Below are 17199 nucleotides of genomic sequence, written 5' to 3'. Positions count from 1 at the left end.
TTTAGAATTTAAATGACATGGCACTCCATGCTGAATTCTGTCATAGCCGTTAGACCAATATGTTTGAAAAATTCCTTCCAATTTACTGCACGTGGAATTAAATCATACACAAGTACACAAAATATGACTTTTCAAACCGTTTTGGTTAGCTACTGCATGTACATGTAGTTCAAATTTCAATTACTGTCATTAAATGGCTAGAAAATCACTTAATGTCTTTAAAGGTCGAATGATCCCCAAAATTTTCCAAAATTTGACATGACAGTTGTATTAGTACTAAAATATTTCTCGTATATTTAAAACACCATCTGTTGCCACTTTACTCCAAATTCGTCTTTCACAGCTAATAAAAAAATATCTACAACCTCACATACAATTGTTTTGTAGGAATCGTTTGCGATGGAAAATTCTGGGTCTATTTAAGTCTTCCTCCTTAAGCTTCGCCGGCTCGTCTGCTCCCGTGCCGGCAACCCCCGAATCCACAGATCCTGATGCCCATCCCTGCACCCCCTTCTTGCAAAGATGACCCCATGGAAACGCTTCGTGAAGGCCCGTACGATGGCCGCGCCCCCCCCCCCCCGAGCGCCGCCGCCTTCGCCGAGAGCACGGCCGCCTACACCAAGAGTGCCGCTGCATCCACATTGAGCGTGGCCGCTTCCACCGAGAGGGCGTTTGTGGCAGCCGACAGGGCAGTTGCAGCAGCTGAGACGGCTGCAGCTGCTGCTGCGACGATGACTGCAAACGCCAAGAGCGCTCGAGCTGCCGTCCGTGTCGCCGATGTCGCCCTGGCCCGAGTCGAGGCCATCCAAGCCAAGATATTCCAGGCCACCTCGGCATCCAGCATGCAACCCACGTCCCAAAAGGCGGCGGTGGCCATGGAGCACATGCTTCCTCATTAGGTCGTCAAGCGGGAGCTGGAGATGCATGAGGCGGCGGAGATCGAGGAGCATCGGGAGGACGAGTTGCGTGTGGCCCAGGTCGAGGTAGAGAAGAGTCTGTCCATCGAGGAATCGACGGTGGAGTACCAACGCGAGCTCTGGCGCAGCCACTACTACAAGTACTATAACCTTGAGGGCGGCGCCGAGGACGAGGACGCGGTCGACTTCAGCAGGGGGGACGCGGACTCGACCAACGGCGGCATATCGCCAGGACAAGTAATCGACATCTCATCTCACACCGGTGATGCATAGGCCGGCGCGGCGGCGGATTTTTTAAAATTATTCGTACTTAGGCTTTGTTTTTAATGCTGGTCTTTTGTTAGAGCAATGTTTAGGTGAACTGTCTCTGTTTAATTACTTAAATTGCTCGATTCAGTAAGTCTGATCTGTGTGCTATATGCTATTTTGTGTGCCCAAATTAGCAAGCGATGTCAAATTATGCAATGACGTACGCGGGGAAATTTCCACCAAAATTTCAATTATCAAACTCATCCCATGCATGTTAAGCAGAAGAATCATTTGCGATGCACACTATCGTTCAAAGTGAATGGTTTTCGGCGGCACCGTATGCAAAGTTTCCCTCCACATTTCAAATTTTTTGGCCTACCGCCGAAATATCTACCCTCCCCCTCCCCATCCCATTTTCTCCCCGACCACAAGTCACATTTCCCCTGTTTCCTCCTTCCTTCCTTCCTAAGCTATAGCCGCTTCCTCACTTGCTTCCTCGCTCTCGCCGTCCCGCATCCTACCGCCGGGGTCGCCATGGTCCTCTTCAAAGACCTCTCCAGTGGTTCCTCCTCTGATGACGACTCCTTCACCACCTGGGTATGCCTCTCTTCTCTCTCTCGGGCTGTGACTTGAATGAAGGATTTTTACCCGACAGTCGATTTGAGTCATTTCTTCCTCTTATAGTTCCCTAGGACCATCAGTTGCAACGAATGGAGAGGGGTGGCTGAAGATCTGTCTACTCATTGTCATCATCAATCTCCATGCGTGAAGCTAGTTGTGTTTGAATCTGTGGACAGTGGGAGAAAGTTTCTGGCATGTGCAGAGAAGGTTCGACCCTCTTTCATTGTTACAAATCATTTGTTAGATGTGATTCAGACACTATCACGGTCCCAACCCATTCATACCACACCTTCAACCAAACGCATCCTAAGACAGTGTCACCGTTTGTACCTAGTATCTAAAAATGTTGCATCTCATCAGCGGTGCCATTAGAATATTATTTGGCACCGCTTCAGCAGTTTGTGGAGCCAACTTGTCCACACATCTGAGTAGCCAAGCAGTAAAATACTAAATCTTTATGGCACAAAGGAACTGGGCGTCGGAGCAACTAGGTGCTCCGGAGTTCGGGTCCCTGATTTTTTTCCGCTACATCAGCTCGCCAGTGCAGGGCACCGGAGTAGCAACAGTTGTCTTTACACCGGTTTTGGCATACATAGTGGACGCCTGCGCTATTAGTTCTATGTTACTAAATTTGTGCATGTACACATCTGTTAGTATCAATTTGTTGTCATCCAAATATTGTCGCTATGTTGTTGCATTTATATTTACCTTCCTCTTAAAATGTTCAATTTATTATTTATAGTACATGAGTAAGAACTTGTAGCGTTGTTGTAGTTAATTATAGCTTCTGATGTTTCAGAATTTGGTTGTTGTGTCAGTAGCAATTAATTCATTTGCACATTGATCTTTTTGAGAAGATATGTCATAATTAACCCGTTTCTTCAGTTTTTCAAAATAAGTATTGGTGATTTTCTATGTTGCTATAAACCCATTTTCCCTACAATTATTACTGATCTAGTTTTAAATATTATAGAATGAACGGAAGTGTTCTTACTTGGAGTGGATTGATCAAGAGTGGCCATAGTCTTTGAAGATGTGCCTAGCAAAGCTTTGGAGCATGTATCAGGAAGAGAACAGAGGTATGCTTAGAGATAGTGTTGTCAACGCTGAAGAATATTTGAAGATGCGCGATAAAAAGAGGAAGGTGGAGAATGAGCTCAGATTTTTTAAATCAGACTTTGCTAAGATGGTGTTGGCGAAGGAGGAGGCACTTTCTCAGTTGGCCAGTGCAAAATAGGTTCTTATTGAACTGAAAGCAGAGGTGGATAAGGTGAGTCTGGATGATCTCGATTAGGGAAATTAATATATTGTTCTAATATTGTTCTTATGAAGTTGAACTATCTATATGCTGTACTATGCTGTTTTTCGGTAGCTATCGTACCGTGATGTTAAAATATATCTATGTGCCTGATATGAAATTGGCAAACAATTGTTCGATATGAAATGTGAATTTCCGTAATACAGGAATTATTAATTGTTAAATAATAAATCTGCCAAATGGGTCATGAAACTTTGCAAATGGTTTTAGAAGTAAAAGCGCTTGTGATGGATAGCCCAATGCCACACAGTTTTTTTCATCAAATCGTGTGTGATGTAGTTGATAAAAGCAAATGGTTAACCAAGGTAGAGCATGTGTGATAGTTACACGTATCACACACGAGCCTATACATAAACCTGTGTGGGATGTACATACGAACGGAAACGTTTTCCCTGGATTGACTATGTGGGATGTACATACGAACGGAAAAGTTTTCCCTGGATTGACTGTGTGGGATGTACATAAGAACGGAAATGTATTCCTTGGATTGACTGTGTGTGATATACATACCTACAGAAATATTTTTCTAGGATTCACCGTGTGGGATGTACATACCTACGGAAATGTTTTCTGGATTCACCGTGTGGGATGTACATACCTACGAAAATGATTGGGTTTCCATGGGTCACCCGATCGCACACGAACTCATTTGGTGTCCCAGGAGGGCCTATCCCCGATGATTTCTGGGTCGTGTGGGAAGGACCCCCCTATCGCCCACACTCACTTGGCGATAGTTCCAAATGCCGTCGCGGAAAGGGGTTTAAAACCGTTTGTATAGCACCGACGCGTACCAGTGAAGAGGCTCCAAAAAAGCTAAACTTCGTTTTGGAAGAGCATATGGCAGAGCAATTGGTAGTCATTGTGTCAAACCCATACTTGACTTGTCAGCGGCTGATCCTTTTGTAGAAATGTCGATGTTTGCAATGTTTGAATTTGGGCGTTGTAATCTTTGAATTTGAACCTTGCAATATTTATGGTATTTGTTATATAACGCAATTGGATGTTTAATTTGGTATTGCAATCATGTCATGTTACAAGTATATATATGTTGTTCTTCTGTACACGGAGCATAGATGTTCTGCAGATAGAGCATATCACAACACATACGGACCGCACTAGGTAACCCGTTAGCGATGAATTCATCAATCGCAAACAGTTCATCCAAGTGAACCGTATGCTGTATATTGCACACACCTTCATCTGGCTGCTCGTTTCTGTTCTTCCGCCTCATCGCAAACACTTCATTGAACTGAACCGCATGCCCCTCATCTCACACGCAACTAAATTCTGAACCGTGTTTGATGCATCCGTCATCGCAAACTTTTTGCATATTTTTTGACGGTTTTTACATCACTGTTTGCGATTATTGCATCGCACACAGTTTCTTCGAAGGGTCTCTGATCATAGTGCCGCGTTAGCAGCATCCTGCAGTAGTGCAATGATCACATATTGGGAACGTATGAAGGAGTTCTTCAATGCACACAACACAAGTGGATATGATCGATTAACCGCATCACATCATCAGCAATGATCCACGACTTTCACGGATTGTCAAAAGTGGTCTGGTTGCTTGAAAAATGTTGAGCACATGAATCCAAGTGGTACCAACAATGACGATAGGGTAATCATGCTTGCTCTTAATTGTAGTACATAGATCATGCTTGCCCTAAATTGTAGTACATAGATCATGATTCTCTTTCTCATTTATGCTTCCTTTCAATTGTAGCTCAACATGGCTCACACGTTGTTTCGTGGTCGAGGAAAGAATGGGGACAAGAAGAAGAAACGGAAGCCCTTTACTTTGCACCATTGTTGGACCGAGCTTGAGAATGAAGAGAAGTGGAAGAACCAACAAGTATATGAAATTCCAAACAAGCGAAAGAGTTTGGGTGTGCATGATGATGATGACAATGCATCAAGCAGGGAGGAAAGGAAAAGGATCCCCACCCCTTACTCGGTGGTTAAGCCGAGAAGGCCATACGAAAATAAAAATGCCAAAGAAAGGTGAACAAATGCCGGAGATAATGATGTGAAAGAAGGATGGGAAGTCATCATCATTGCAAGAAAGGAGCACACCGAGGAGAAGAGGCTCTTGAAGATGAAGGAAATAAAGGAGAGGGCTGCAGCCGAGCTATGGAAGGCGGCTACCGAGGAGAGACTAGCGGCCGCTGAGGAGAAGAGGGCGGCGACCAAGCAACACAAGGTGGAGCTAGATGAGAGGAAGGCGACGACCGAGGATCTCAAGGCGGCCGAGGAGAAAGAAGAAAAAAATCATGTTCATGGACGCAAGTGATCTTGACGCTAAGCAAAAGGCTTATGTTGAGCTATGTAAAGATCAAATGTTGGCGAGGAAGTCCATGATGATGATGAACATGAACACGATGGGTGGCGGCATGGGAGGTGTGATGGGTGGCGACATGTGAGGTGCATTGGGAGGTGCAATGGGACGAATGGGAGGATTCATAAGTGGTTTGATGAGCATAATGGGAGGGAGGTGGCATGGGAAGCATGGGAGGCAATATAAATGTCATGTGAGGTAGTGGCATGGAAGGCATGGGACACTTTGGTATAATCCATGTCAAAAATATCCATCGGATAATTACAGATACCATATCAGATAATTCACATCCATCGAATACCACAGATACCATATCCGTCGGATATCCAGTTGACCAAAAATTCATATCCGCATTCATATTCGTTGGAATTAGCTGTACTATCTACATTCCTACTGCTGGCGAGCTAGCGAGTGGTCGAGTGGAGCGAGCGAACCAGTTAAACAGTTAATTCATTGCGACCGACCTAGGGTATGCGCGATTCTCGGCAAGCGCGACACTGCAACGATGTTTTTCTCGGCTTGGGTGGTTCTCGTCGCAACTCGTTGGGGTTTAGGGTTATTATTTTTCTATCTTACAAAACCCGTTATGTAAAACTACATGTGCTTCTTTCTTATACTCCCTCCGTCCGAAAATACTTGTCATTAAAATAGATAAAAAGAGATGTATCTAGACGTATTTTAGTTCTAGATACGTCTTTTAATTAATTTTGATGACAAATATTTTCGGACGGAGGGAGTATGAATAAAGTAGTGCTTTGTTTGAGTAGGACGTTTTGGAGGCCGGAATTTTGAAAAATTTAAAATTTGAATTTCTCAGTTAAAAAAAATAGAAAATCTCAGGATGAAATACCTTGAAATGCAAGTTGTGAAAAAAAAACCATGAACTTTTAGGATGAAACAGTGCATGTACTAAAAAGCCGCAAACTTGTTTTTTATGTAGCACTCATTTTAGTTTATTTCGTCCTGAAAATTTACACACTTGTACGTTATGTCAAGTACTATGTGTATTTTCTCGCAAAAAAATATACGTGTATTTTTTAAAAATATTTATGAAACATACAAATATGAATTTTGATCATTTCAAATTCAGGCCGAGCTCCATTCAGCATTTTCAAGTTTGCTTGTGTTTTAAAGAAGAAAATAAAACACCACACCCACATAAAACGTGACACCACACCAGACCAGAGCATAGATTACCACCATCCCTCGTCTTTAATGGCCTCATCAGCAGCGGTTGCGCCGTGCAGATTCCTGTCCCCGCTAGCCACCACCTCCCGCACTCTCCTATCATCTATCCTACCCACACCGGCGACAACGAGGAGGAGGCCGCTCATCTCCTCCACAACCGCCATTTGCGCCGCCGCCATGGCCGCCTCCGGCAAGGCCGGCTCCGCTTCTTGCAAGGTCGTGGACTCCCACCTCCACGTCTGGGCCTCGCCGCTGCAGGTAAAAAAAGGCACCCCCACGGACGGGCGTACACCAATTCCCAATTGCTGATGAGATTTATGTGGTTGTGTGCGCGTGCAGGCTGCCGAGGATTACCCCTTTTTCCCGGGCCAGGAGCCGACGCTCCGGGGTGACGTGGACTTCTTGCTCGAGGTCTCCACTGTTCCTCTTTGCTTGTGGAAGTAGCTTTGGATGGTTCATCGAAAGAAAGTAGTCAGTAGATGGATATGAATATATGATGATAGTAGACCGCGTCCTGGAATGATTTAATTTTCTCTGATAATTGGGGCAGGGTTGCGTGGTACTGGTTATTTGGCTGAACAAATGCATAGACCATAGGGTGCTGAGGTGCCCTCTTTTTCTTGTTCCATAGGTTTTGTGTGCGTTGAGTGCTGCATTGTAAGTGTTTGACAGAATGCGTGAACCAAATGTAAGCTATAGGGAGTTAAATTTGACAATTCGGTTTGGTCCTCCAGCCACTGTTTAACTCCTCAAATTATATGGAGTTAGTATAAGGAGGCATATAAGGAGTTAAATTGATCGGCTAGAGATGCACTAAATTAGCTATTTAGAGCTTGTGAATTTAACGAGGAAAAGAAACACCCAATGCCCCCTTCCCAATTTCTGTGTATCGAGTATCGACAGGACCTCTGTTTCTTAACTGCTACATGTGTATTGCAAATATTTATTCCAACATGTGTTTCATATTTTATCCCGTCACTTCTCTTTTGTTAAACTGTTGAGACTTCAGACTAATATGCCGGTCAGATTATTATTTTGAACTTGTTTCTCTTTCCCCTAGTGCATGGATGAAGCTGGAGTTGATGGCGCACTCATTGTTCAACCTATCAATCATATGTTTGACCACTCTTTAGTAACTAGGTAAACTTTTCTTGCATCCATATGAACTGAACTAGTCATATGATTTGTATCTATATGAAAAGTTTAGTGGAATTCCCGCTTTGATATGTCTCAGCCTTATAATTTTTCTCTGTAGTGTGTTGAAGAAGTATCCATCAAAATTTATTGGTTGCTGCCTCGCAAATCCCGCGGATGACAGAAGCGGCATTAAACAGCTTGAACATCTGATTGTGCAAGTACAATCTTTTTGAACTTTCTGAGCATAAAAAAAATGTCCATCCTACTTTCTAACATTTATTTCATTTGCTTCTCTCCAGGAAAAATGCCGTGCTGTCCGTTTCAACCCGAATTTATGGCCTTCAGGTCAAAAGGTTTGCAAATGAGCAACTATGCATCATTGCAGAAGCAGCTTTCTTGTACTTCTGAATTTTGCTTTACGAGCATATATGACTGTGAACACAAAATTTATCATAATAATAGATGACTAATGAGGTCGGGAGGTCATTGTTTGCTAAGGCTGGAGAACTTGGAGCACCAGTTGGAATAATGGTGATGAAGGTAAAAGAAGCATTCCTATGCTATATGCATGTGTACTCAAAATATGTAATGGCTGCAATTGAATTTTAGGTTTCGTATTATGCGTTTCTGCTGCAAATTTGCTAGTGGTAATAAACTTTGTAACTACAAAAAACAATTAACAGCTTGACAGAAGATAAGTTCACATCATGGGCTCCTGTAAGGTTCCAGCCAGAAAAATTGCACACTTGAGATCATTGGTTGTGTCACTAAGCAGCTAGAACTGGTGTAATATTAAAAGCTAGTTACAGTTATGTATTAGTATCCACCGAAATGTAAATCCCTTGCTACTTCGAAGAAGAATACATATCTTCTGTTCCATGAACTTGATATTTTCCTATTCTTTTTTGTTGTTTGTTCATGCAGGGGATCAGTTCATATATTCAGGAAATAGAGGAGCTGTGTACGGATTATCCTGCAACTACTGTTATATTTGATCATATGGCTTTCTGCAAACCACCAACGTAAGTTTGTGTGTTTGCTTGTTCATAAACTGGAAGAATGTAATTCTGACCATGTTGTCGTCTATATTAACTTCTTCTGCATCTACATGCAGGAATGATGATGAAGAAAAGGCATTCTCTTCATTTCTAAACTTATCCAGATTCCCACAGGTACCTTTCTTAATTCTGTTCCCTTGTACAGGTAACTCAACTACTACTCTAGTTTATATTCTTGCATGATTATGAATAGTTTCTGAAAAAGAAATCTTGCGTAAGTTGGCTATTTCAAGTATTCATCTTCTTTTATGCAGGAATATTTCCATTATATGTCAAGGCTAGTATTCAGTTTCTAGTACTAAGAATTAAGCCAAAGAGATAGAATGATGTCTGGTGCCTGAATGAACAGAAGTTGCTTGGCTACAGTACTGTGTTCGGTTCTTCTGTTCAGTGTCACCCTGTTAACACTGATGCAATGACGCATTACTTGACTTCAACAGGTTTACGTCAAATACAGTGCTCTTTTCCGGATCACAAGAGAAGCTTATCCGTATGAGGACACGTCTCAGCTTCTTTCTCGGGTGATCTCCAGCTATGGAGCTAACCGAATAATGTGGGGAAGGTGAGCTCAATCAGCGCATCAATGGGAGTTTCATTGCATCAGACTATTTTCACTATACGTCTATACCCCCATGAGCGTGATGGTATGTCCTGGGATTCTTTTTTGCAGTGACTTCCCCTACGTCGTTCCTGAATGTGGCTACAAAGGAGCAAAGGAGGCAATCTCTCATGTTGCTGGCAAGGTCGCCGTTTCGTCTTCAGATCTGGAGTGGATTTTAGGCAAAACAGTAAGCCAACTGTTTCAAGGTGCATGGGTTACTCCATGAGGGAGATGTGGCATGGCAGGCATGACAGTGTTGCGGCTCAGTTTGGTATTGTTCAGTTTAGACATCCTTGTTTGAAAGGGGGAAGGATCTATCTGGTTGGTATTGTGCAGTTTGACAGTCATGTTCAAGTGTGTACCCCTTCTCCAGAGGTTTAATAAATTCAATAGTTCTTCCTACTGCGAACCTTTTCTGCTCCCCCACAAGAGTACATAGTATATGAAAAATAAAGACTTGTATCACAAAAATAGACCAGAATTTTCCTTTTTTTAAAATGAAACCGGTAATGGGTAATAGTTTACTTTTTTTAAAACCCATGGAAGAAGCTGTGGGAAACGTTAGTTTTAGTGCCGAGTACTTGTGTCTGAACACTGCTGGTTTTGCCGTGATAAGTCTGGCATGGTTCGTGTAAAGACGTACGTGTGCTACTGCTACATGAATATCATGTTTCCATTACAGCATTATTAGTACGTTGATGAGATGGATGATTAGTATTGCGACCCTAATTGCAAATTTTATGGCACAATTCCTGTTGCAGCTTAGCATGTGTTCTCCATGGTTCCACTTTTTCTGGACACAATTTAATTAACTTTTCAGGTGCAAACGTACGTTTTCTTTACTCTGGAGATATTTTCAGTTAACTCAAACGGCTAGCCAAATCATTGGCTCGTGCCATGCACTGCCTACGCACGGCCAAGAAGCAATGCCTTAATTTGTCATTTGCCATTTGGACTTAAGAGTTCAGGAGTAAGATTATATAAAAAAAAAGGTCACACTTCACGATAAATACACTTTACTCTTTAATATTCTTTTTTGGGAATACTCTTTAATATTTGCTTCACTTATAACGACTAACTCACCACATGTGGATGATCAAGTGTATGACTAGGGGCGGCAAACAGCAAACATCTACACCTAAAATGTTGTTATGATCCATCTTTACAGTTGACTTGGTCTCGACAAGACTTCGATACTAAGAGCATCTATGGCCGAGCTTTGCATATCCGGCCTCTCAAACGCGTGTGGACGACCCCAGTCATGTCCACGGACACTGACCAGTCAAGTCTCAAATTTGCCTTCTCACACCCGAACACCTTAATTATCATATCTTCAATCCATACAAACTCATGCAACTACGTCGATGAATTTACACACATCGTCCCACTACTCCATCACTACTAACACGCCATCGGACTACCAAAATTTGGCATGTTTGGCTATGGTGGCGATCATCCATGCTGCCCTTGCCCTTCCCGGCGCCCTTGCCATCCTTCTCGCGGAAGTACCGGTCGAAGACGCAGTAGGGATCGAGCCGGATATGTCCTCGTTGTTGATGTTGCCCTTCTCCTCCTTCTGTGGCAATCCGGCCATGGCACAGACCGCCCGATTCTGCTCTAGGGCGAGGGTGCGCGTGTTCCTCTGCTGCCGTTTCTTCACAATGCGGGCGCGGATGGCTTTCTCCTCTGCGGCCGCCCGTGTCACCGCCATTTCCGCCACTATATGGGCCTCGACGGCCCTTATCCTCTCCTTCCCACGGCGGTACGCCCGTTCCCAGTGGGACTCATAGTCTGCCCAACTCGTGATGGGGAAGGAGAGATTTTCCGGTTGCCGGGACAACGATGATCGAACCGACCCGAGCGCCCATTGAACCGACGTCATGGAGTCATGCCGGACAGATCCTTCTGTCGGCCGACCGCTGTTCTCCCGAGAGAAGCGGAGTGCAATGCGGACCGCCATTGCCTCCTCCAACCCACACGGGATGACACCCTAGTCGACGGATCCGGATTGGTCGGAGTCAAATCCGCTGCCCGCCATATAGGAGACGGTCAGAAATCGCCGGAGGTGAGCTCGAGTGGTGGAAGGAGTGGAGGGGAGAGGAGTGTGAAGTGGCTAGTGTTTGGTCCGGCGAGCGAATGGGGACGAATATATGTGGGTTCGAGTGGGCCATCATGGGCCGAGTCTGACTTGGCGGGCGCGCCTGGGCGGCCCATATCCGCCCCATGTTGGTCTAGATATGAGGGGTGTCAGTCATCTCAGGCGTTTGAGGCCTGTTTGAGGTGCACGGCTGGGTCGGAATTTCGTGACCGGACAGTAATCGGGCGGTCTGCCGGGGTGCCCGGTTTAGAGCTCTAAGGAAGTAAAATTTAACAATGACCCTGCGCCTCGGATACAACATTGGAGATAGTTATTTCTACACTAGTGTTTACAACATTGAAAATGACCATGCACCCCAGGCACCACCACGTGGTTGAATGGTTATCGCATCGAGGGGCTGCCCCCCTTGATCTCCGCTCATATTAGAGCATCTCCAGCCGCGCCCCCAGCAGCCCCCCAGGCGAATTTTTAGCGCCGGTGGCTGAAATCGGCTCAGTCACGCCCCCAGGACCTCAGTTAGCGCTGGTTTGGGCCAAATCCAGAGCCGACGATCCCGCCCCGAACCCATGTGCCCGGGTGTCGCCTGGGGGCGTCGGTAGAAGCGAAAAGGGGCGTGGGGCCGCTCTGTCGGCGAGAGAAGGCCCTTTTCCCACCGTTTCCTCCCGCTTCCCCCCTCGGCTTCCCTCTCATTCTCCATTCCTCCCGCTAATTTCCGCCTCCTCCCTTCCAAGCCGTCCGCCATGCCGTCGAAGAAGTACGTGATCCCCGCGCCATAATGGATCCCACAGCCGCCGCCGTCGCCCAGCCGAAGCAGATGAAGTAGAGGGCGCCACCGTCCAATCCCCCGGGCATGACCGACGTCGACTGGAAGGCGGAAGTGTAGCGCCCGGAGGCCGTCACCGCCGATAGGTGCAACAGGGCCAAGAAGGCCAGGGAGAGGGCGGCGCTCGCGGCGGCGGAGCCGGCGGAGCGCGCGGCTGCCGAACAAGCCAAGGCGGCTCGCGTGGGGATGATGAATCCACCCGGCGGCCACGGCCCACACGCAGCCTGGATCCAGCAAAGCGTCGGATCTCCACCTTTAAAAGTGTAATTAGCAAGCATGGTGGAAATTTCAGCTTCCGGTATCTTTCTTTTATTTGTGATGATATCCTTCATATACTTAGCATAAGGATTTACTTTAAGCATATCAGTTAAGCGCATACGTAAGAAAATAGGTCTAATCATTTCAGCAAAGCGCTCAAAATCCTCATCATCCTTTAACTTGGATGGTTTAGGAGGAAAGGGCATGGGTTTCTGAACCCATGGTTCTCTTTCTTTACCGTGCTTCCTAGCAACAAAATCTCTCTTATCATAACATTGATTCTTTGGTTGTGGGTTATCAAGATCAACAGCAGGTTCAATCTCTACATCATTGTCTTTGCTAGGTTGATCATCAATATGAACATTATCATTAACGTTATCACTAGGTTCATGTTCATCACCTGATTGTATTTCAGCATCAGAAATAGAAATATCATTGAGATTCTCAGGTGTGTCTACGACAGGTTCACTAGAAGCATGCAAAGTCCTATCGTTTTTCTTTTTCTTCTTTTCAGAAGAACTAGGTGCCTCTAAATTATTTCTCTGAGAATCTTGCTCGATTCTCTTAGGGTGGCCTTCAGGATACAGAGGTTCCTGAGTCATTCTACCAGTTCTAGTAGCCACTCTAATAGCAAAGTCATTTTTATTATTTAATTCATCAAGCAAATCATTTTGAGCTTGAAGTACTTGCTCATCTTGAGTAGCAACCATAGAAGCATATTTGCTAACGCGGTGAAGTTCATCTTTAACTCTAGCCAGATTATCACCTACGAGTCCTATCTCGAAAGCATTATTCTTTAACTCTCTACCAACATAAGCATTAAAACTTTCTTGTCTAGCCATAAAGTCGTCAAATTCATCTAAGCATGGGCTATGAAATTTAGTAGAGGGTATTTCAACTTTATCATATCTATAGAGAGAATTTACCTTTACTACCTGTGTCGGGTTATCAAGACAATGTGGTTCTTCAGGCGGTAAATTAAGACCATGTATTTCTTCAATAGGAGGTAAATTCTTAACATCTTCAGCTTTAATACCTTTTTCTTTCATTGATTTCTTTGCCTCTTGCATATCTTCAGGACTGAAAAATAAAACACCTCTCTTCTTTGAAGTGGGTTTAGGAATAGGCTCAGGAGTTGGCCCAATTGGTTCAGGAATTACTTCAGGAACTGGCTCGGGAAGAGTCCAATTATTTTCATTAGTCAACATATTATTCAATAATATTTCAGCTTCATCGATTGTTCTTTCCCTGAAAACACAACCAGCACAACTATCCAAGTAGTCCTTGGAAGTATCGGTTAGTCCATTATAAAAGATATCAAGTATTTCATTTTTCTTAAGAGGATGATCAGGCAAAGCATTAAGTAACCGAAGAAGCCTCCCCAAAGCTTGTGGGAGACTCTCTTCTTTGATTTGCACAAAATTATATATTTCCTGCAAGACAGCTTGTTTCTTATGAGCAAGGAAATATTTAGCAGAGAAGTAAAAAATCATATCCTGGGGACTACGCACACAACCAGGAGCAAGAGAATTATACCAAGTCTTAGCATCACCCTTTAATGAGAACGGAAATATCTTAAGGATATATAAATAGCGAGACTTCTCATCATTGGTAAAAAGGGTGGCTATATCATTCAACTTGGTAAGATGTGCCACAACAGTTTCAGATTCAATGCCATAAAAAGGATCAGATTCAACTAAAGTAATAATATCAGGATCAACAGAGAATTCGTAATCCTTATCAGTAACACAGATAGGTGAAGTAGCAAAAGCAGGATCGGGTTTCATTCTAGCATTAAGAGACTGTTGCTTCCATTTAGCTAATAATTTCTTAAGATCATTTCTATCATTGCAAGCAAGAATTTCCATAGCAGCTGCTTCATTCATAACATAACCCTTAGGAACAACAGGTAATACATAATCATTGGGGGAACCTTCATCATTACCATCATCAATGATAGGTTCTTCAATATTTTCATTCCCCCTAACTCTAGCAAGTTGTTCATCTAGAAATTCACCTAATGGCAAAGTAGTATCACGCACAGAAGTAGTTTCATCATGCATAGCAGAAGTGGCATCATCAATAACATGCGACATATCAGAATTCATAGCAGTAGTAGGTTTAGGTGTCGCAAGCCTACTAATAACGGAAGGAGAATCTAGTGCAGAGCAAGATGACAGTTCCTTACCTCCCCTCGTAGTTGAGGGCAAAATCTTGGTCTTAGCATCTTTCAAGTTCTTCATAGTGATCAGAAGATATAAATCCCAAGTGACTCAGAGAGTAGATCTATGCTCCCCGGCAACGGCGCCAGAAATTAGTCCTGATAACCCACAAGTATAGGGGATCGCAACAGCTTTCGAGGGTAGAGTATTCAACCCAAATTTATTGATTCGACACAAGGGGAACCAAAGAATATTCTTGAGTATTAGCAGTTGAGTTGTCAATTCAACCACACCTGGATAACTTAGTATCTGCAGCAAAGTGTTTAGTAGCAAAAGTGGTATGATAATAAAGGTAACGGTAGCAAAAGTAAAGATAAATGTTTTTGGGTTTTTGTAGTAGTTGTAACAGTAACAACGGAAAAGTAAATAAGCGAAGAACAATATGTGAAAAGCTCGTAGGCAATGGACCAGTGATGGATAATTATGCCGGATGCGATTCCTCATATAACAGCTATAACATAGGGTGATATAGAACTAGCTCCAATTCATCAATGTAATGTAGGCATGTATTCCGTAAATAGTCATACGTGCTTATGGAAAAGAACTTGCATGCCATCTTTTGTCCTACCCTCCCGTGGAAGCGGGGTCCTAGCGGAAACTAAGGGATATTAAGGCCTCCTTTTAATAGAGAACCGGAACAAAGCATTAGCACATAGTGAATACATGAACTCCTCAAACTACGGTCATCACCGAGAAGTATCCCGATTATTGTCACTTCGGGGTTGTCGGATCATAACACATAATAGGTGACTATAGACTTGCAAGATAGGATCAAGAACACAAATATATTCATGAAAACATAATAGGTTTAGATCTGAAATCATGGCACTCGGGCCCTAGTGACAAGCATTAAGCATAACAAAGTCATAGCAACATCAATCTCAGAACATAGTGGATACTAGGGATCAAACCCTAACAAAACTAACTTGATTACATGGTAGATCTCATCCAACCCATCACCGTCCAGCAAGCCTACGATGGAATTACTCACGCACGACGGTGAGCATCATGAAATTGGTGATGGAGGATGGTTGATGATGACGACGGCGACGAATCACCCTCTCCGGAGCCTCGAACGGACTCCAGATCAGCCCTCTCAAGAGAGATTAGGGCTTGGCGGCGGCTCCGTGTCGTAAAACGCGATGAAACTTTCTCTCTAATTTTTTTCTCCCCGAACGTGAATATATGGAGTTGGAGTTGACGTCGGTGGAGGTCCAGGGGGCCCACGAGATAGGAGGCCATGCCCTAGGGAGGGGGGCGCCCCCCTGTCTCATGGACATGCTGTGGGCCCCCTGGCATTAATTCTTTCGCCAAAAATTCTTATTAATTCCAAAAAGTGCATCAGTGGATTTCCAGGACATTCCGAGAACTTTTCTTTTCTACACATAAAACAACATCATGGCGGTTCTGCTGAAAACAGCGTCAGTCCAGGTTAGTTTCATTCAAATCATGCAAGTTAGAGTCCAAAACAAGGCAAAAGTCTTTGGAAAAGTAGATACATTGGAGACGTATCAACCGGTCCGCCCGGAGTAGAGAGTTAATGCTTCAGAAAGACTATGTCTCGATCATCCGATCATGGATGCGGTCGAGTCTTGTGGGGAAAAGTGCGCAAACCTCTGCAGAGTGTATAAACTAATCATGGTTAGCTGTGTCCCCGGTTATGCACATCTTGAGTATCTAGTACTCGAATCTATTGATGTGATCTCAACATGTTACTTTAATTAATTTGATTTGGGTTAATAATGATATTTTTAATTGGGATTGGAGTTGGGGTTACCTTCTCAAATAATGGGCAACTTGGGACTAGTTAAATAAATTTATTCCTTTGATGTAGGAAAAAATTAGCTTTAAGCAAAAATCATAAACTTACAACCTCCACCAGCCAAATATTGCATGTAGATATAGTTCTTGCATTTCATTGCTTTATAGTGTAACTCTGCCAGCATATTCAATGTGCTGACCTACATGGCTGCAACGTCTCATGTTGCAGACTACTCAGACGACGAATAAGGTGCAATAAGTCGTTGTTTTGCACTCGGCTATGCCGTTGGAGTTGGTGGACTCATTTACCTTCGAAGCTTCCGCAGTTATCTAGTTTAGATGGCCTTCAGCCATGATATTTTTGTGTAATCATACTGTTTATGAGGACTCGATGTAATAAGTGTGTGATTGAAACTCTGTTATAATTCCTCAAGTACTGTGCGTGTCAGCATTACCGATCTAGGGATGACACTGATGCACAGAGACTTGACCGTTTGAGGTCTGGTCGCTACAAGATGGTATCAGAGCACACACTGACTGTAGGACGCAACCACTAGAATGAGCCACATGATTTCTCTTCTCTACTCATTTCTAATTCTCATCTCTTTCC

At 43.8% G+C, this 17199-nt stretch overlaps 1 protein-coding gene across 3 annotated transcripts; it reads left to right on the top strand.

Moving 5' to 3' along the window:
* Positions 1-6617: 6617 nt before the first annotated feature.
* Positions 6618-9898, top strand: LOC119278166 (4-sulfomuconolactone hydrolase-like). Of its 3 annotated transcripts, none has more exons than XM_037559517.1 (11): positions 6618-6889; positions 6971-7042; positions 7692-7771; positions 7887-7986; positions 8068-8121; positions 8231-8308; positions 8693-8790; positions 8883-8940; positions 9081-9103; positions 9267-9388; positions 9497-9638. In XM_037559517.1, the coding sequence occupies exons 1-10, from the start codon at positions 6659-6661 to the stop codon at positions 9349-9351; spliced, it is 879 nt and encodes a 292-aa protein (XP_037415414.1). In that variant the 5' UTR covers positions 6618-6658; the 3' UTR covers positions 9352-9388; positions 9497-9638. The 3 variants fall into 3 exon arrangements, with proteins under 3 accessions (XP_037415414.1, XP_037415412.1, XP_037415413.1); XM_037559515.1 differs by having other exon boundaries at positions 6619-6889; positions 8883-8971; positions 9497-9898; XM_037559516.1 differs by lacking the exon at positions 9081-9103 and having other exon boundaries at positions 6620-6889; positions 9497-9898.
* The last annotated feature ends 7301 nt before the right edge of the window (positions 9899-17199 follow it).

This window comes from Triticum dicoccoides, chromosome 3B, assembly GCF_002162155.2.
Source record: "Triticum dicoccoides isolate Atlit2015 ecotype Zavitan chromosome 3B, WEW_v2.0, whole genome shotgun sequence".
In the NCBI taxonomy this organism is placed as follows: Eukaryota; Viridiplantae; Streptophyta; class Magnoliopsida; order Poales; family Poaceae; genus Triticum; species Triticum dicoccoides.
This window is presented reverse-complemented; position numbering and strand designations above follow the sequence as displayed.

Bases quoted from the DNA above. Each gene is read 5' to 3' on its own strand.
- LOC119278166 (XM_037559515.1), top strand. From the start codon at position 6,659: ATGGCCTCATCAGCAGCGGTTGCGCCGTGCAGATTCCTGTCCCCGCTA. The intron at 8,972-9,080 runs GTAACTCAACTA...TCTTTTATGCAG, and splicing joins AATTCTGTTCCCTTGTACAG to GAATATTTCCATTATATGTC. The intron at 9,389-9,496 runs GTGAGCTCAATC...TCTTTTTTGCAG, and splicing joins AACCGAATAATGTGGGGAAG to TGACTTCCCCTACGTCGTTC.